General features: G+C 35.2%; 1 protein-coding gene across 1 annotated transcript in view; it reads right to left on the reverse strand.

Annotated features, from left to right (window-relative positions):
* Positions 1-21,771, reverse strand: part of CWC27 (CWC27 spliceosome associated cyclophilin) — a 100,259-nt gene that overhangs the window by 71,798 nt on the left and 6,690 nt on the right. The window contains exons 8-10 of the mRNA XM_058827804.1: positions 19,788-19,867; positions 17,424-17,457; positions 13,460-13,635 (exon numbers count right to left, since the gene is read on the reverse strand). Coding sequence (XP_058683787.1) covers positions 13,460-13,635; positions 17,424-17,457; positions 19,788-19,867 — 290 coding nt within the window. The remainder of the gene's footprint in view (positions 1-13,459; positions 13,636-17,423; positions 17,458-19,787; positions 19,868-21,771) is intronic.

The raw sequence follows: 21,771 nt of genomic DNA on the forward strand, positions 1-21,771 counted from the left end.
TCTTATGTGAAGGAAGAAAACACAGAATAGTATTTGATGAAGCTGACACATAACAAAAGCTGGAGAAAACTAAAATGCCACAAAAGAAGGGTAATGCTCAATTTACTTAATGCACCAAAGTCCGAGAGAGATTTAGTACAATTTGCAAATGAAGATATGCTAATAGAAGGCTAGCAGATGAGTGATAAAGGGTCCAAGAGGTGCCAAAATTCAGACTGAAAAGCAGCAACATTCTTATTTACTTAATAAGAAAAGCAATTACTAAAGGAGACTTTTGTGGGGTATATTCTCTAAATTAAAATGGGATATTTTTTTTTTTTCCCACCAAAAGGTAAGAATAAGATAAAAGAATTTAGGAGTCTTGTGTGCTCTATTAGGTAAATCACAGGATAAAATGATCCTAGCTGCCTTTTCTGTCTTATCCTCTCAAAGTTCAGATATTTGGATGTTTTCCACTTTCATTAGATAAACAGCTTCTTCTCATTAGAAGCAGATATAACCTTATAAGGATTCAAATTTAGTTTCCTTCATTCATGTCGACACAGATTTTATTCAACCCCTCCAACCTTATCCATTCTGTGACTCAGGTTAGAAAGTTTTCTAACTTATTTTGTTTTGCTATTCACTATATTCTACCTATTATCAAATCATCAACTACTATTAACTAGTAATGATCAGAAATGTAACACAAGAACTTTTTCAGGCAGTACTTGAATTCCCTTCTTTTTATTTACAAGCCATTATCCATTATAAACATTCCACAACCAGAATCTGGCAACCAACATGGTTTGTTCTACACTATATTGAAAATACTTATTATCTGCTTGGCTCTGTAGAAAGGCATGTAAAAATAATAAAAATACTGAATTGTAATATGGATTGACTGCCTAGAGTTAAACTGCAGATGAGATGTTTAAAGAAACTGAACATATTCCAGTCATCCTTCACTGCAATGCCACTTTAAGATGTATCACTCATATTTATAGAAAATGTATTCTATAATAGAAAGAAAACCCTCAAAAAGTCTCTTCCCATGCTACTCAACTCTGTTGAAACAAAGGAAATGGAGCATGAACATTTAGCAATTAAAAAGTACATGGCTATACCACTGCTAAATCCATCTTGTTATGTTACAAGGAAAAAAAAAAAATCACATGTGCAGCTAAACAATGGAGAACACTCTAACTCTTTGAAATGGTATCTTACCCACTATATAGTGCTAACAATTCACTGCATAATAAGGATTACACATTCTCACCTTCCATTACGCTAACTGCATTTTCACGGGTCATATACGCATCCTTTTTTCCAGGTGACTAGACAAATGCACACACAAACTTCACCTAAAAATACACTCAGTCTTGCCAAGTAGCAGCAGGATGAAATATACCACAGTAACAATCCCGTCTTTGTCCCAGCCTAACACTCTACCTATTAACATGCTTTGATGCTTAGCCAAGAAAAATCTCAGTGCTGGGATTCTGGGTTTTGTGCCCAAACAATCTGGGCTTGTGTTTAATATAGTATAGTCTGCTTTTAAGTTACTGCCAATCATTAACTCTACAAAGAATATGTCTGGGATTATTTTGTCTTTACAATGAATGTTATTAAGGTAAAGAAGGCAGGAAAATTTACATTATTTTGAAAAGGACATGTGGATCCTGCAATTCTTAGCACTAAAAAGGTAGTCTTATTTAGAACATATATGTATTTCCAAAAACAATTCTGGAGTAATCTTTGTTTTCTGTATGTCAGTAATACGTGTCCAAAATATTGAATTTCTTTAACAAAACAGAAAAATCCAAATTGAAAGAAACACACTGGATTCTTAAACTTGCAGATAACTTAAGAATTCATTTTTACCAAAGGAAAAGTAGGTAATTGTATTGTTTTCAGTTTCTTGAACAGGGAGACTATCGTCAGTCAAAAAATAACTGAGGAATATACTAAGGAAAAATGGTTAAAATATGAAACATTACACTTGATAAACCAAGTATTATTGCTATCCTTACAAACAAAATGGACTGAAGTGAATGATCCTCAAACACTGAGGAAAAGAAGTATGTAAAGAAAAAGAAAACATCAATTAAATGTACTTTTAAAGCATTAATGCCATGACATTAGTGGAGAAGATGAGAAAAAACTAAAAAACACTTGATAAAACATATAAAGATTAAAGGAAATGTCATTCCAGGTTCTAGTCCCAGCAAGAGACTGTTCCCATTTCACTCTAAGACTGATTACTTTTATACAGTATGCTGGGGGTAGAACGTCATGCCCACCTTCTACAGCACTAAAACATGCTTAGAAGTCTCTTGTCTATGACAGCTTACTTCTGGCTTTGATTTTGTGTCTGACTTTAAAATATGATTTACTGAGGTTGCATAAGCAATCAATAGTTGTATAAAAATTGGAAAGAAAACCAAGCCAAATGGACAGGAACAGAAGACAACAATCTCTTGAGACCGTCTTAAAAAAAAAGCCACTTGATTCCAAGGGTAAAGATTTTTCCTGCTGTTTTCACCAAAATATTCATTTCTCTCCTTTATTCTCATACCATAAAGTGATTATCCAATTCTGGTCCAAAGGAACTTCATTGGTTGTCAGGCTTATTTATGAATTTTTGTTTACATTAATAGTTTCACTGCAACCCTTGAATCATGTAAACATTTGCAGAAGTGAGCAATTTCCATGACTGTGAATAAATGGCAATTTACAAATTAGCAATTGAATTTCAAATTCTTATTGAACTTATATGCTACGACAAGTCACTCAAAGCATACAAAATATACAAGAATTAATGTAGAATCCTATCAAAATAAACATTTGACATGCATGTAAGCAGGACTGTGAAGAATATATGACCTGTGGGTGACTGTGTATGATATAATTACAAAATTAGGATATCAATACTAAACCGAAGTACTCTGAAAAGTATTTCCCTTTTTTCAGACACCCAAAATATGTAAAACTAAGTCTATTTTTTTTTTTTCTCTTTACATCTATAGTGAATTTGTGTGTGTGTGTGTGTGTGTGAGTGATTTTCTAGTGTATAATTTGCCATAGTCAAGAACAAGCAAGGCACCATAAGAATATCTAACAATCTTTTTCTGGGGCTCTAGTGTATAAAGACATCTTCACAGAAGCCAAAGATCCCCCAAACAGTAACAAACAGAAAGTTCAGTTTATAAATTACAAATATGCAGAAGTTTAAATGTTTATACTTTCTGAAAAGCAGAAGCTTAGAACAGCTACTACATTAACACACTCAACCAAACTGGGTTTTCAAAGAACACATAAAAATAAGTTACTCTTTCAGGTTACTTCCATTCCCACTGTTTTTGATACCTAGCCAATGAATTACCACCAGTTAGTGTCTATGGTTCCTCTTAACACCATAGGAGAGAAAAAAAAGTTTTCAGGTAGCTTCAGCTTATGCATATCTCCATATCATTGCTGTGGCAATAAAACACAAGACATATTCTCTTGGGTAAAACAATTTTAAATGTATTCAGAATTCAGGAGAGTCCCATCTGCAAACCACTGGAGGTATGTATTATTTTGTCTACTTTACTTCTGGTATAAACTCCAAAATTCTTCAAAGGTAGTGCCCCACTTGCCCTCTTAGTACAAGCTGAGTTTGGCATGTGAGGCAAGGACTGTATGTTGGAGCACCTGTAACTACAGAGTAAAACCTGGAAAATGTATTGATCTTGACAACTGGCAGGTGCTTTCCATATTTTTATGCTGTAAAGTCAATTCATAAATAATGGAATAAATTCATTACTTCCTCACAGATACTAATCCAAACTCTACCTCTTTACTGGGGCTGAGTCCTGTCCAGATTTCCGTAAAATGCCTCTCTAATGAAAGAGCACTGGTCCTGATATACATCGAAAATACTTAGGTAGGTACTACCTGCATTATCTCCTACAACCTTGTCAGGTCTTCACAACCAAGTTCATCCAGGCTTGAATTAGTACCTTCTCAAGAATTTACATGAAGAACAAGAAAAACTGTCTAATTCAGCTAGTGTTCTTGATGTACTGTATCTAAGGCAAATGACTAACCTTATGGAATTCTGCTTGGAAACAGTTCAATCAAGATACAGGAAAAAAGAAATACTAAAATACTGCCATACTGTTCTTTATATGCATCAGCACATTTCATATGCCTAGTACTTCTCCAAGGAGCTTACCAAATGACAATTCAAACCAAGAGTGGAAGAACAGAAATGGAAATCTATTAACCACTGAAGAACAAGTAGAACACTTAGGCCTAACTATGTTTAGTGTAATAAAGACCACTGAAAGTCAGGATTTAGGAGAAATATTTCCATACCTTGAATTGAAATAGGACAAGTAGCAAAGATTTTTTTGACTTGTTCTCTTGAAATTCAGCATTATAGGAGCTTTTGCACTTTTACAGAAATAGTGGATAGAATTTTATTCAATATTATTTCAAATCAATTCAGTATGTGATTAAGTAGCTGCTTTTGCATAATGCTGAAATTTAACCATTTAATATATAAACTGCTTTAAATAGTTTAAAACTTTGGACACTTATTTTAGTGTCAAAATGGCCTGTTTCAAGTTAAGTTAAAATTAAACAACACAAGTTGTTTTGCCAGTTTATTACTACCAATGGCTCCTAGTTTTAAAAGAACACCCATACAAATGGAGCATAATAAACACAGAGGGAACAAGTCTTTTCTGAAATACAGAATTAATTATTTTTAATAAAAGTATTTACAATTTCCCCATGAAACACAAGCATTAGCCTTAACAAGACATACGGAACCATGGAATGGATTGGGTTGGAAGGAGATTCAAGAGGGAGAATCTTAGAATGGTTTGGGTTGGAAGGGATGGTTAAAAGTTATTGTGTCCAAGCCCCTACAATGTGCAGGGACATCTTCAACTAGGTCAGATTGCTCAGAGCTCTGTCCTGGCAGATCTTAAACAAACTGCATGGGTGGAACATCTACCACCTCTCTGGGCAGCCAGTTCAGCATTTCACCATCCTCATTATAAAGAACATAATTTTTATGTCTAATCTAAATCAACCCTTTCTTTTTTGGTTAAAACCATTGCCTCTTATTCTTACTGTGAAAGACCCTCCTAAAAAGTTTACCCCCATCTTTCATACAGGTTTTACCTCCCTTGCCTGGATGTCCATACTTCTTTTGAAGCAGCTCAGCTGGCTTCTTGGGCTGCAAATGTATGTTTCCAGCTTACATGAAGCTTCTTGTCAACAACACCCCCCAACTTTTCTCCTCAGGGCCGCCTTCAATCCATTTTACGCTCACCCTGTATTTGTGCTTAGGATTGCTCTGACCCAGGTGCAGCACCTTGCACTTGGCATTGTTAAACTTGAGTACAAAGAGTTTCATTCTGAGAAAAAATTGAAAGAGGGGAAATATAGGTTTCAGAGTAGCATATACATTTTGACACAATGCTATTGGGGAGTTTCTTAGTAGAGCTAAGCGTAAGTTCCTGACTGGTTGCTAACTTGGCTAATTTTAAAGTCAATCGAAAAAATCTGAAAATGTGCTTCCCAGTACGTACATGTAAGGAAGTCTTAAAAAAAATAGCAACACAAAAAGGGCCAAAAAACCATCTTCAAGAATTAGGTTAAAAAGTTATTGCTTAAAATAGCTGTCAGAGGCAGATAACCACTGAGTAGAAATATACCTGTTCACTCCAGGGAACACTAGAAATCCATTAGTAATGAATTGCACAAACTGTCACAGTAGTGAACTCTCATGCTAGGCAACCTGGGCTTGCTGAATAAAACAAAAGCTGAAGATCTAATTGCCAAAATCTAGGAACTGAAAAACAAAGAAAATTACAAACTAATTCTCAGAGAGTGATGATTGAAAATAAACTCGAAAGCCCAATAAATGCAAGTAATATCAGTTGAATACCTGAAAGAAGGGCTGATGTGGTCTACCTGTGAATGAAAAGGAAGTAAGAAAAAAAAGTTGCTGCTCTCTCTATACAGCATTCTTAAGGCTAATAAGAGATTAATGATGAAAGAGCTTTAAAGAATGTTGAGGAATTGGACATGGGTAAGAGCTCAAACCATAAAGTAATTTGAAGACCAGAAAAAATTTCTTACTGTGAAGGCCAGAAAGAACTTAATGTGTACAGTGTATTGAAAGGACTCAATTAGAATTTAAGTTAAGTAAGAGAAAATACAGCCTGCTGAAGTGAACTTCAGAAAAGGCACAGTAAAAAATAATTCAGTGGCTACAATCTGAACCCAGACAAGTTAAAATGTAAAACTGGAAGAGGTACTGTTAGGAATCATGTATCTAAGTACTGGAATAGAATACACTCACTGACTAAACATGGCGCAAACCACACTCTCTTGATATCTACAAAAATTATGTTTGAATGCCTTTCCTGTTCAGCTGTAGCCAAACAGTGAGTTCAAGACAAGGGTAACTGGCAGTAAATTATGGCAGCAGATACACTGTTTATCTAATTGTCTCCTTTGGCTTAAAACACTATTAAGAGAATACCTGAATTTGCTGTATAACAAAAACAGCAGTTCTCTAGGTACAGTGAAGTTGTAAAAAGAGTTTCTATTCAGAACCTCATAAGCCTGTCTTATTAACACGCAATATATATTTTCTGGTGCTAGACTGAAAAAAACAGGAGACAAAATCTATTGCTGGACAAAGCCTGATAGTAAGTTACAATTATTTTAAGAAAATGCTAGTAGGATTAGCAGTACAGTTATTAAAGTTAAAGTAGTTTCGTGAAGAAATATATCTGTTTGTATAGAAACAGGTAAAACTTAATATTTCAAAATAAATAAGTAGCTCTAAATATATGGTATTGGCATCACATTGCTAAACTTATTAACAGCCAACATTAATAGAAAAGTAATAGAATAAAAAATTAATAGAAAAGTAGCTTGCTGAACACAAGATGAGATACTAGATTTAGATAAGTAGAAACTTAAATTTAGGTAAGTATAAATACACATTTTTACTACTTTTCACTGTAATGCTTGTATAAGCACAAGGTAACAAGTCCACAATAAATGCATTTAAACCATCATATTTTAACATAAATTATTAATTTACAAATACAAAATATCCAACTCATCATTTATAACAACTGTACATTTATAAAGAGAGAAAAGTTTTGCTTTAAAGATCTGTTAAAAAAGATCTCCATGTGATTATGTAAAATTACCTTTGGCTTTTGCACACCACGGTACTATATGAGCACTATAGAAAAGCCAACTTGCGTGCTCATTGTGGCAATGTTTATTCATGCTGATGCCAAAAAAATGTTGAGGTGTCTTGATGATATTCAATTTTCACTTTCTGGTCTGAATTGCACTTAGCATGAACTTGAAACCCTGCCTAACATTATTAACTATTTTTAGTACAATTGTACCTAGATGACAGAAGGACTGTGAGGATCCAAGCTGTCCAAGTTATTTCATGTTGTCTTTCAACAAAAAACCAAGTCTGAGGAATTACATCTTAAAAACTGCTAAAGGTTTCTGCTTTGAGGGTGAAGGAAGTAATTACTTATATATGCACAGAAAATATGTAAAGCTTCACATATTTATTATTCGCATATTTATTTTACTCATGACAAGCAAATGGATATAATAAAAAACAGGAATGCAAAGGAGTGGCAATAGAGGTACTATTAATTACAAGTAGTTAATAGTAGTAGTTATCTACTACTACTATTCATCTCCTTAGTAATGAGAGAGTAATGGATAGTAATAGTTTGTAAACAAATAAATTAGTTTGTAAACCAAAATAAATGTGATTACTTAGTTCAACTGCAAATTATAGGATTATTAAGAGAAAATATACAAGAGGAAACACCAAATTAAATTCAAGTGATGTTAAGTACTCAAAAACTCAGCTTCTTTTCCTCAATAGTTTAGCTATTGCAAGCACTTATTTCATATTGCTATTTAATACCATATCCATTACAACTAAATTTGATTATACAGTGAAAAACTGTACAGTCTACTGGATTTCACTCCACACTGCATGTCTTGCAAACAAGAAGCACTGAAAATTTTTAAAGCTAGAAAGCAGAAATGTGTAGCATCTGAGCTCCACCTACAGGATGAAAATAAATGTGTAAGAAATACTTTTAATTACCAGACTAGAAGACGACTATTTATTCCGAAGCCTTCAGATGGTCATCTCAAGCCACTGCCATTTTACAAACTCAATGCAATGCTGAGAAATTTTATTACTTATGCAAAGATGGTGAACACTTCTACCTCTAAATGTTCCTATATGTAAACACGTGTTTTACACTGTGAAGTTTAGATTTAATCTTTCTCATAAAAAAACCCAGATCCAATGAATTTCTCTAATAACTTGCCAGAATGACTAGGAAACTCTTTCTCAAGCTTTCTTATCTAATACAAAGTTGTCAAGTGTATAGAGCTATTTTAAAAATATATACAAGAGGTTAAAATGCACACTGAAATGACTAAAATTAACTTCACCATTTGAGCACTTCAAGTATGGTTGCATTTAGAAGTGGTATTGGATTTTAGATTTGGATTTTCTTACCATAAATTTGAGAAGGTGTCTATAGTTTTTATACTGTTTCTCTAAAACAGATGTGCAACCTTCAGACCTCACAAATGCATTTTGATTAAAAGAAATTGGACTGATACAAATGAATATAGTTTTGCAGGAAAAGTCATGCATGTTAAAGACACAACTCTGAAACAAATAATGTCAGTAGTTCAGTTATTCTACTAGCACATTTAAGTATCTGATGAGAAGAAATTTTGATAGATATGAGAAGTTTCTTCACCCACTGATATGTTTGTAGACATTACCCTCAAGCTATAGATGGTCCACCCAATTTTTTGACATTTACACCTCCCATATCTCTGCTTGTGATCAATGCAGGCTTTTACTACAGTGGGTGGTGAACACCCATGAGTATATTATTAAACATCTCCAGTACTCTGAGAAAATAGTCACTATTTTAGACAATGAAACTTGATATTGTTTATCTTACTTTATCAAAACAGACCTCAAATGTAAAAACATATTATTTGTAACAAACAATATCATGCCTTTGATTTTCATGCCAGAGGACGGCAGACAATTATTTGGAAAACAGTAAGTCTAGAAATTTATGTTACTTTTGATACTAAGCAGTATCTCCCAAGGCTATGGCTCCCAACTGCTAAAAATGCGTCCAATAAAACTCTCTTCTGAGTTAAGATAACCCATTTGGCTTTAATACTATTACTACTGCCACCCTGAAAGAGCAGCATAACCACAAACAGAGCACACTGATGGACCACATGCAGAGCCAGCAGCTTACAGACTGATTACACAAATGTCTCTTAAAATAAACTATAGCATGATGCAAGCTTGGGCATTGAATACCTCATTCCTAAGAGTATCCTCTAGCTTTGTGTTCTGTCATGCTACAGACTTAATATTACTTTAGACAATTTTCTGTCCAGCAGCTATTCTAATAAAACTACAGGGACAATTAAATCATCTGCCAGATAGGTGGATAGGTAGCTGGACAGATAGGTAGGAAGTGAATATGTACAGATTCCAAAGCCCTTCGGTGTTGTAAAGATGTTATTTGGCTGCCATAGGTTCTTTTTCAGAGAAAACTTTTCTTAGAGACCTTCCAAATATCCAAATCCTCGTCCTCCACTACTAAATATGACTATTTAATGCTAAACTGTAATTGGTTAGTCTCCCCTACCAAGAACAATTCATTGACTCTGAGAAGCCTCAACTTGTGTCAATCTCAACCACAGAACTAGTAACTAGATTTTGAGATTGAAGTTATCCATCTTACTCATTGATCTCAGTATACTTCCTGTGGTCCATCTGTCTACACCAGAGATAGTACAGCCGCCAATTCCCAAAGCAACGCACAGCACTATTTTAAGACAAGACAAAGAAAAGTCAGGTGACCTGTTTTACAAGATGTCTTGAAATGCTCTTTACAAAAACACCTAGTTATGTCTACATAGCTATTAAACCATGATATTGTACTTTATGTACTGCAATTTACATGCTCTTACTGAGAGAAAGGAACACTGAAAAACATAAAACCAGTGCTCCAGAATTAGTTTCTTGCTGGTTTCAGCTGAGGTGGAGTTAATTTTCTCTGCAGTACCAAGCATGGGGCTGTGTTTTGGACTTGAGCTGAACACAGAGTTGTTAACATAGAGAGCCAAAGCCTTTTCTGCTTTTTCTACTGCCACGCAAGCAGGAGAAATGGAGTGTCTGGGAGGCTGGGAAGAGAAAGAGCCAGGACAGGTGGCCCCAGTAGACAAAAGAGCTATTTCAGGCCATGTGACATCATGCTCAGTATAAAAAGTGGAAGGAAGAAGGAAGAAACAGGGGACGTTTGGAGGGATGGAGTTTGTCTTCCCAAGTCACCATTATATGTGATAGGGCCCTGCTATCCTGGAGATGGCTATGTACTACCTACCCATGGGAAGCAGTGAATTAACTCTTTGTTTTGCTTTACCTGCACATGCAGCTTTTGCTTTCCCTAATAAATTGTCTTTACCTCAGCTGAGTTCTCTCATCTTTTACCCTTCTAATTCTCTCCCAGATCCTGCTGGTGGAGGCTGTCAGTAGGTGGCTGCATGGGGTTTGGTGACTGGCTGGGGTTAAACCACACTACATGACTCCACTAAGATCAGATTTATGTATGGTTCCAAAAGAAACAGAATAACATCAGTTTACAGATCCGACCACACAGATCTTGTTGACTACATGAAATCTGATGAATCATGGTAGTTACCTGCCTAGCCTCTAACCAGAAGTAAATCCTATGACAGGAAAAACTAATGCTCACTTAAGTTATAGATTTTGTTTACGGTTTCTTTATTTTTGTTATTATGCTGGGTCTTTGATGTCAAATACTCTTATGGATCTCTATTGCACAAAATTATGAGAAATAAAATCTTCCAGGCCTGAGAAATAACTGACTGGAATCAGTCAGTTGAGCAGATCTGCTCAAATTGCAAAGGCCTCTTTACCGTACCTGGTGTGATTCTTAGACTCAATAGTGAACGAGATACAGAAAAGGACACTGAATTCCCTCTTAAATCCCTTGAATATTTTAGTTTCTAGAGCTCTTCAAACCTATTCAACTGGTTAATACAAATTGCTTTCTTGGCAATGTTGTCACTGGGCTTTTAACTGCTCCAAAAAGGCAGCCGAACTTCAAGATTTAGAGCTGGCATAATTTAATGTACCAGTATTAAAAGAATATCCAAAGTAATGCATAAAGTGTTCCTATCCCTCTAAAATTGTTGCCTTATTCTAAACATAAAGGGTACACAGAGTTATAAATACTACTTAGCATGAAATGGTAGAAACTTACTAATCTTGCTTTTAAAATCATATAAAATTCTTCCAGTAAAAACAATTATACTGATATGTATCAAGTTGCAAACATCAGGGTGTAAGTTTTCTTTTCCCTTTATAATAACAAGGTTTGTTTTACAATTAAGATAATGACTGAACGCTCACCAAAACTGACAAAACCCTTTTTTCATTAAAACATATGGCTGATTTTATTTTTAGCAGTTATATACAGTCATACAAAATCATAAAAACCTGCAAGAAGTGGAAGTCAGATACCTGAATTTCTGAGGACTGTAAATTGACAACTGATTCTGTTTCAGTTATTCCTTCTGTTTTCTAACCAAAGTTTCAATGTTTTATCTCAAAGTCTATTACTATAACAAATTTATCTTCACATGTTTTGATCCAGAGGTTCCCAGGGATGTATCCTATGAATATAATAATCATGGTAATTGCTATGGAAGTGGTGAACCAGGTCACAAAGAAAGACAAAATCTAGACTGTTCTAGATTATTACATGTCAGCATTATGCCTTGGCCATCACCTACAATATCTCACCTGCAATGACAGTAAATTGAAATAAAAACCCAATTAAAAGAAAACCAACTAAAAGAAACAGGAAAACAAGGAAAATGAACAGGGAAAGAAACCAGAATAGGAAAAGAAACTGGAATGGTTCCATTCAAAGGAAACTGTCATGGGAGAGAATCCAAAGCAGCTACTACATATGCAGAATTTAGCATAGGCAAAGCCTGACTAATTTAATCAGGCAGTTATCTATGACTGTTAGGAGCAGAAAATCTTAATTAGATTTCTGATGCTACCTCCACCAAGCCCCAAGTAAACTTATACATTTAACCTTTCAGCTGCAAAGTCTTAATTCTTCAGTAACTTCTGGAGTCTGTATTTACTGAAATACTGGATAATAATTCCCAGTAAGTTTCACATCACACTGACTACTCGTCAGTTGCACACATGTTTTTATGCAATATCAATATTATCCTCAAATTCACGCTGCAAGAAGAACTGTCAAAATGCAAGGTTCCAAGAAAACAAATAACCTCACGGAAAATTAAGTGCTAGTCAGTACACATCACAGAATATTCTGAGTTGGAAGGGATGGTCACTAACACTGGCAAAGCTAAGTTACATGATAGGAATGCATGCTTTTACGCTTGCAAAGCAAAACTGATGTGTGTGCTGCAATGTTGGAAAGCTGGTACACCACAAGGATGAGTACTGAATTAAACCAGACCTCACTGGATGTCTTTCCTTTCTGTGAGTCTCAGTGGTGGACAACTGTTGGAGCATGACATTGGCAGCTGGGTTCTTTTTCCCCAGGACGGAGATGAGAGAGAGAGGCTGTTTTCTCATGTTTGGGCTTAGTTGTTTATTCTTTCCTTTTCTACATTTTATATACACAGAGTACAAGGAGCTAAATACACTAAGATAGAGGGGTGCAAAATGGAGAACGGAGAATCTTTCCAAGGTCTTTTATGTGTCTATTGGTCCAATAATCAAATGCCAAGTAAATTATTTTTCTTAGTGGCCCAATGACCTGACACTTGTGTGCTGCACTGCGGATTCTTTCATACAATCACTCATTATTACCCAAAAACCCTTAGAAGAAGATGATGAAGAAGGAAGGAGAAAGGGACAATGTCCTAAATCCTCCTTGTCGTCTCTTATTCTCTAATATAGCTTAAACCCCAAACTCTATCTTTCTCATCCAGTGACTTAACAAAACTCTCTTACACACTCACATCATTAGTTTCTTTCCCTAACTTTAAAAGCTGTCTCCATGCTTTTAGACTAAACTCAGCGCTCTCTTCTGTGTCAGAGCCAGGCACCACAGATAAGAGCCTATTTTCTGTGCTTCTGACCCCAACAGACAATTACTATGTGTTAACACAGATAAAAAAGTTGCGAAACAACTGAAAGACAAAGTAAAGACTGAAAAATACATTAAAAACCGCTGTATTTCTAACTCTCACGTAAAAATAAAACTCCCATACAAGGCATCAATAAATACTGAAAATCTTAAAATTGTAAACTGTCTAAAGAAAAACACCTACCAAACAACACAATCCTTACCTGCGACTAGTTGTTTTCCTTTCTGTCTTGGTATCTTCCTCTTGAAGCTGCTGTTTAGTATTTTCACTTGTATCAATTTTCAATTTCTTGGCAATGCGTTCCTTTATTTGAAATCTCTCGTTACAAGCAGCTTCGTCTTCTACACTATCAGCATCTTCACCATGTTCCTCTTCATCCTTTATTGATTTAAAATGATAAAACTACTTTAGATTTTTTTCAGTACAGAATGACAAATATGGAATGTTTTTTCTTATACATATAATCTCTTCCAAGAACAAAAGCAAACTTTTCAAACAAACATGTCCTTATTTGCTTAAGAGGTAACAAAAAAATACAAATATGATAGTTTCTTTTCCATATACAAATTCTTTCTTATGTGTAGGGTGAAAAAAACTAGAACAGTCTATTCTAGACTATTAACTCTTACAGGTCTATAGATGACATCACAGAAGCGTGGTATTACCCATACCGTTGTTCATGAATCCAAAATTTGATTTGAGACAATACACTAAACTTTTCCTTCATTTTCCACTGAAAGAAAAACTTAACTCCGTACCACATGGCTATACTACAGTCATGATGGGATGGAAGAGCTTAGAACATCAGCTCCTGTTAGGGAATTTACAAATACTAAATTGTTCGTAACAGGCTGAGAAAACCTGTGGAATTGATCATTGCAGCTTGCTACAGAGGTCCAAGGAGAGGCCTCAGGCCTCCATGCCTAGCACAGGTAGGCAAAAGGGGATAAACCACAATGGATCAAAGACATTTGAAGGCAGAAGTAACTGGAGAATGAACAGGTGGTCTGACTAGACCAAGGCATCTAAGTTTGACTACTTCCTTTGTTGAAGAAGGAAGTCTGTACGAATCTTAATTGAAGAATGACAGCTTGAAGATGACATAGTACACCTTTTTACATTTATTTTGGTGTGATGCTCATCAGCAAAAGGAAAGTGAAAGATGCCACATGATTCTAATTTTAGCCAAAGAAAGAAAAGACACTTAGAAATACTAATCCAGATGACTTTACTGCATCCAGGAGATTGACAGAAGGTACATGTACATGTACTTGTTCTGGGTGTAATGCACAGGTATGAAGAAGAGAAGCATGAAGACCATGTCCATAAACATGGAGGAGGAAAGGCTAAAAAAGTAAAAGCAGCAAGAAGCAAAATTTGGGAATAGAAGGGAAAAGTCAAGAGATGGATTTCAGAAGTTGTAGTGGAGTCACTGTTTAGACAGTCTTTAGACTACTATGCTTAGATTTGAGATTTAGACAAGACCAGTCAGAAATAAGAAAGAAATCTCTGAATATTCAGCACAGTAAAACAGCTGAATATTTTGACAATGAAAAGACTGAAAGGTTGTTGGGGGAGTCTGTTCTTTTTTAACAGGGGAAGAGAAAACTGGAACAGGATCAGCATTACCCTTAATTTACCAGAAAGGTATTGCTAGACAGAGGACATAATGAAACTTTAGATTTGCTCACATGATCAATTGTCAGAGAGATGGGTGACTACAGATCTCAGTAGCAGGGGGAGAAAGAAAAAGTGACAGGACTGTGTTCAGAGCCCCTAACAATCAAGGGCAAAGACAGACTCCTGGTGGAGATTTGACTAGGGCTTAGGTGAGAGCATTTTGCTGAAACACAACTAATTGGACAGGAGAACTTCTGGAATAAAAATGGACAATTCTAGATAAATAGCAATTGCTAAGCAGTAAGCTAGTTAAAAATTACAGATATCTGAGTACCAGGAGGGTTAAAATTGGAGGGACAAAATGGTTCAACTTGTCTCACTTGGCTAAATCCCCTACTTCCCAAACCATCCATTAGCCTCAGTTTGCACAGTATTTCATCATTTTTCTTCTAGAAAAACCCTGAGAAATTAGGATATCCTTCCTCTTCAACTGCTTTCCCTCCTGCAGCTCTACTCTCTTCTCCTGTCCAGTCTCCTCCTTCAGTCCCTCTCTCTCTCATTAAGTCCCTCTGATCTCAACAAATAGATTTAACAATTGTTTCAACAACCCACACTGAACTGCATGGCACCTCAAAAGGGAAGTGGCCATTCTATTGGCTGACGGTTGCCCCCCATGTGACACAGAAACGCAAAACTGCCTGCCTGAAAGCTCTGTTACTTCTTGCTGCTGTTATTAGCTGGGTGGAGTTTCCCTATTCTTCTATTTAATATGGAAATAAAAATGTAATGAGATATTTTGTGACAGAATGACTAATGGCTACTGTATGTAATATGATCTCCCTATTTAAGAAGATTATTGAACCAAAGGGTGGGTAACTGATTTTATCTGTACATAGTACTGCATGATACTTACTGTTCAGCAACTGACTGACAAATAAGAAAAGAAATTGTGCAGAAAAGAAATGTCAGTGGTGGGAAAAAAAAAATTGTTAATACATTTCATATAATGTTTTCATTAACAACTTGGGCACAAAAAGAATCCTAACAAATAGCTACAAGGTACTGCTAATAGAAAGGCTCTTTCAAACAATTAAATGTACAAATCTGAGGACTGCAGTAAGAGAAACAGTATGGTATTAAATAGCATGAACAGCAAGGCCAGGTGCTTAGGGAATACTAACAAGAGTTTCTCTTATATGCTATGGGCTTGTAGGCTGGGAGAAGTAGGGAGATCTGGAAGAATTATTTGCTCCCAGGTTTGCATGCTGCAGCCGTGTAAAAGCAAAGGTGATGTGTTAACTAAAATAACTTTGACAGAGATGATAAAATACTAGTACCACTTTACAAGACCCAGGTAACGGCCTGAAGTCCTCAATCTTAGCTAAAATCTTAAATGTAATGAAATCTAAAGAGAACACCTCTCCAGGAAAAAAAAGAGTAAAAGCCTTCATATTTCCAACTTTGGCTTAACTAGGTATATCTATTTAAATTTTTATTCTTCAACCTAATACATCCACATTCTATACTCCACAAATCCAGTTTGTTTAACAAAGAGATATTTGAATATCTGAAGAACTATTAATTAAATAGCATTCTCCAAACCTTTCTAACACTAGAATTCTCCTTCACAGCAGAAATTACAAAGGAAAAGAGTGAAAAAGCCTGAATTCATACTATGCCTTGTGATAAAAGGAACAGGGTGTAAGCAGATGCTTTTTTTTCAGGCACACGAATGGCAGAGACTGTGTTCTTCCTTTACTTCCACTGTGTCAACACAAAGTGTAGTTAATACCTGTGCATGATGAACAGATATAGAAAACAATACTTTCCAGGATTCAACTAGGTGAATGGGAGATTACAGTCCTAGTCCTATCTACATTTTCACATCCTTATCTAAACAGAAATTCAAAGGGGTACTCCCATGACCTATGGTTGGAGACAGAGACATCAGCTAACAAGCTTATGCTTACCTGCATCATGTATGACAATTTACTAGTATTTAAATTGCCTCCATGATTAGTTGAATGTTACTGCCTTACTGTTCAAATTTCATGTCTTTCAGAGGTGACAATCTTCATCAATACAATTTCACTGCTACAATTAATTAATTCACTGACTTTTTGTTCTCTTGAAGAAATCTTTTAAACAGGACTCTGACTCACATGCAGACTTACCCTTGAACATTGCAATTACATAACTATTCATTACAAGCTTGATTTTAATTATTTTTTTATAAGCAGTTTCAGGTGGTTTGTTACTCTGTGGTACACAACCCATATACCATACCACATAACTAGTCTACTGACTGAAATACAATACAAAGAGTTTCTATAAAAGGTAGCAGGTAGTATGCCAATTCTACCCTGCTGTGAATAGCTGAACCTTAAAACTTAGAGAGAACCTTCACACTTTCGCCAGAAATCTGACCTGAGCTAGTTCTTAAAGATCTCTAAAGTAAAATTTGGTCCCCAAAGAAAACTTAATCTGCACACAGTAAAAAAAAATAAATTTATTTACAAAATTATTTGTAAAAAAATAATACTTGCCTCACTCAAATCCTTTTCTTCATTTGCCACTTCACTAAAAAAAGAAAAAAAAACTATTTTGAAATGCTAGAGATTCAAAATTTTTAAAACCCAACATTTCTTAAATAAAAAAAAATTGTTAGCAACCTGAAATTTTAGTGAACTTACTAATTTACATCATCTTCACATTTATCTGAAAGGTATCAATATTATTTTCTATCATTTGACTTTTGAATCTTTTCTAATTAGAAATGCTTAAAAACAAGGGCTTTCATACAATGGAGAAATACTAACCATATCTTGAGCTACTCAAGCAAAATGCTAACGTATACAGTCAAAATCTCCAAGACTCAGTTGAGATGTTTTTTATCTCATTTATCAAACAATTAGTAACACTTCATTGCAACTAGTTTATACTTTGGAAGATGCATTTTACTGATACATAAGTGTCCACACTTTAATGGGGATTCTAGGAATATTTCTAGGTCTCAATGACACAGGAGCAGTTGATGGATGTTAGAAAAGTATTTATTGTATGAAAGCATCAGTCTCAAAGGCAAAGAGTTTAGAAAGTTAAAGTCTTTACTAAAAGCTTTGGCATGAAGTCTCGAGTTCTGAGCAGCAGGTCTCAGGTATAAGGTCCTGATGTTTGGGGTAGCAGCTTCTCGGTGTGGAGTTCTACTGCCCTGGGCCACAAGAGCAGTTGGTGATGATGATGGTGCTGCTGTTCTTTTTCTTTGGATGTTTTCCTCTGATCCCCAATACAGGGGATTAAATTCATAAATCATCCAATCAGCTGAAAACACACTTCTAAAAAAATACTTTCTACACCAATCTGTACTTAATTTTAACACGTGAAAATAATGTTCTTTTTACTTAAATCTTACATATAGGGCATTATCTGTTTCTATGAATAATCCTATCTGTTCTTATCCAAGAATGAAAGCTGTATTTTCATTATGTCTGGAGCAAAGTTGAGTCTATGAAGGGTATTATCACTGAACTTTAAAATAGATAATAAGGTTTTTCACTAGCTAACACAGACTCTTAAGGCACTTAAGCTATATTTTTACTCACTTAAAAGTAAAACTTATACTTTTACTTTATATTTATGGTTTAATATATTTTAATTCTTTTCTCTCTCTGAGGAGCTCAGAGATGCTTTTATTTTGGATTCCAACACTTAAGCATAACATCAAGATTTTAATTTGTTATACAGCTACAGTTTGGTGAATAAAAAAAGAAATCTATTTGAATATGCTAAGGCTAACACATCCACTGTTAATTATCACAAGCTAATAGTAAGCCCACATTTTAAAAAAAGAAAATCTCAGAAATCTTAGAGAAAAACCAAGGAATATTAAAGAAGTCTCAAAAGTCAAGGCTTTGAAGTCAAGGCTCTAAACAATCAATAAGTAATCAAGATCATTAAAGAAACTCTGGATGTGTTGCTGCAATTAATGACATTAATTTAATAAAGTGCTGCACCTGAGTCAGGACAATTGCTGATATAATATAGATGATGGGGATTAATGGACTAAAAGCAGCCCAGCAAGGTGGACTTGGGGGTGCTGCTGGATGAAAAGCTGGACATGAGTTGACAATGCACACTGAAGCCCAGAAAACCAATTGTGACCTGGGCTGCATCCAAAGCAGCATCAGCAGCACACTAATTTTTCATGTGTTCTTTAGATTTGGGAAAAATATCTTTTCAAGCATAAGCAGGGTTAGAGGGTTGGGAAAAGCAATCCTCTAGAATAATCACAGCAAAGAACATCTTCATCATGACAAAAATTTAAGTAACTTTAAAAGTTTAGAATATAAAAGAGTCTAAGAAAGGATTGTGGTAAAGAGAGGTATAAAAGGGACTGTCTGCTCACTGTCTGTTCCAGAATGAGAGTTAGAATTCATGAAATGCCACCAGCAGCAGTGAAACAGAACAAAAAGGGGAGACACTTCTTTCTGTAGTGGATAGGACAGTATGAATGGAAACAGTATTACAAGAGACTTAGTACATACTTTGAGGAGAGCTCTATCAAAAGTTACTAAATAGATGAACCACATCCAACTCTGTCAGTCCTCTGAGGTGAAAGTTGATGGAGGCTGGGAGACTACTCAGATGAACTTTACATTTGCATTGCTTTTATTCTTTACTGGGCATCTACTGATGGCCAGTGGTGGTGACAGCTTAGTGGGTTAGAGAAATATTTGGTCTGATCTAGCACTGGCGCTTTTTTTAAAATTTTTTAATTTATTTTAAAAATTTAAATTAAATTTTAGAAGAGTAATGTGAAAACATAACTCTTAAATGAGCATACATGCTGATAATTTGGTATAACATACTGAAAGTAGATCTGTTCTAGAAATTGGAAATCACATACTAACCTTTTGACAGCAGGAACTGAGCTTAGACGTGGATCATCCTTCAGGAGATCATGACTACTTTTACTTTTTCCCTTCATGCTCTGTTAAAAGAAAAAGGAAATAAAGTTATTATTCATTTCAGTGTTTAAGAGACTATATAGTGAAAAAAGATTATTGTAAGAAAAACATAACTTGTTTTTTTTCATCCAGTAAGCATAAACACTTTTAAGAACAAAAGGACACAGAAAGTGCTCCAGAAAGAGAAACATCAAGCCAACAATCCTCAGATTAATTTTTTCAATAGCAATGCACTTAGTTTTAAAGGACAGAGAGAAGGAAAAAAAAAAGATGCTGTTTAGTCACGTACAATCATTATACAGCATTAAGACAGTAGGTCTAGCACATAAACACTTGAGTGAATGAAGAAGTTAGAACTCGACTTTCCAATAATGACACATGACACCTGAAAGAACCGCCATGAATGAAACAGTACTTATTAATTGGAAGAATACTAATTAGATCCCTAGGGAAAAATAAAGAAATTAACCAAGTACAATACATCAATCTGGAATACATCACCCAGGAACCATCTACTGACACAAAGAGTCAAATAAATCTAATAACACATAAAATCTTCAGGCAGAAAGACTGCAGTTAGAAAGCATTCCACATGCTAAACTGAAAAGAAGTATACTTAATTTTCAGAGTAAAACTCGGACTGAAAATCTCTGATACAGGAACATACAAGTCTGTATTGTGACTGCATTGTGAATGTCTCCATTGCAGATGCACTGTCAAATGCTTTTGGGAAGACAGGCGACATGTGGAAAAAATCTCACTCATTTAAATGCAACTACAATTTTTTATTATGTAGAAAACAAAGACTAACACATTCATCAAGATAAAAAGGTTATTTCTTCATTAAGAAAGGGGTGGTGTGTTTGGAGTGGTGGTGGGGCTGTATATCACAAAGTGCTCCAAACAAGTACAGACAGTAAGTGGTCTGGACACTGAAAGCTACAGTTTAAACACTGATCAACGACCAGTGGGGACCCTACAGCCAGATCCCTGATTGCACTAATAGCCTTCATGGCTGTGGGGAGTTAGTTTTACCCAGAGCTTCTCTGCCCTTCTTAAACAAGCTAGCATCAGCATCTAGAACCAGAAAAAGCTCTAGGAGTCCAAGTTTGTAGGTGTCAAAGGATCTCAGTAATAACTTCGAGTAAAAACTTCCATTTTTCTTATCAAAAACAGAGAATTCAAGTTAGTGCTGATATTCATGTGCTTCAACTTAATCAGATTAAAATAACATCCAGAACTACAGAGACACTGATCTAGACCTCTTATGAACAATTAGGTTTCAAAAACGTTTTATTTTGTTACAAAGAGTGAAGATAAATTCTTCATAAGGAGTTGGTCACTTATCTAACTACAGCCAGTCCAGAATTTAGTCAGGACAAATAGGCAAATGAGATTTTGAGGACGAGTTTTAAGACAGCATGAAAACACTGAAACTAGGCTTATCATGAAAGAGGCATTCTATTTAGATAATTTTAAACTGAAAACAAGTATTTGGCATGAAAAGAAAGTCCAAGCAACTGAGCTGAATGCAGTATTGCAAGCCAAATATATAGCAAGAGCAAAATAGCAGATGAGCATATTAAGGTAAACAAGTCAAGTCTGTCTGACTGATAAGTTGAAAAAGAGAAAGAAAAACAGTTAAAAGCTGCTGTTGTAATGAGTCTCTATTATCATTTTGACTGACACCATCTCACTATAATACTGCCCATCATTATTCACTGTTTTCCTTCTGTACTTTAGGTAACTTCTGAGAACTAACAAACATTTTTTCAATTATGTGGTATACGATGCAGGACCATGTAGTCTGATCACTAACTGAAGCAACGAGGAACTGTAGAATGCCTAGGAGTCTAATGAAACAACTTCATCAGCAGTAGAAATGAAATCAGCAATTTATTTAAGAAATTTTATAGCTAACCTTATT

This window comes from Poecile atricapillus, chromosome Z (assembly GCF_030490865.1).
Source record: "Poecile atricapillus isolate bPoeAtr1 chromosome Z, bPoeAtr1.hap1, whole genome shotgun sequence".
Lineage (NCBI taxonomy): Eukaryota > Metazoa > Chordata > Aves > Passeriformes > Paridae > Poecile > Poecile atricapillus.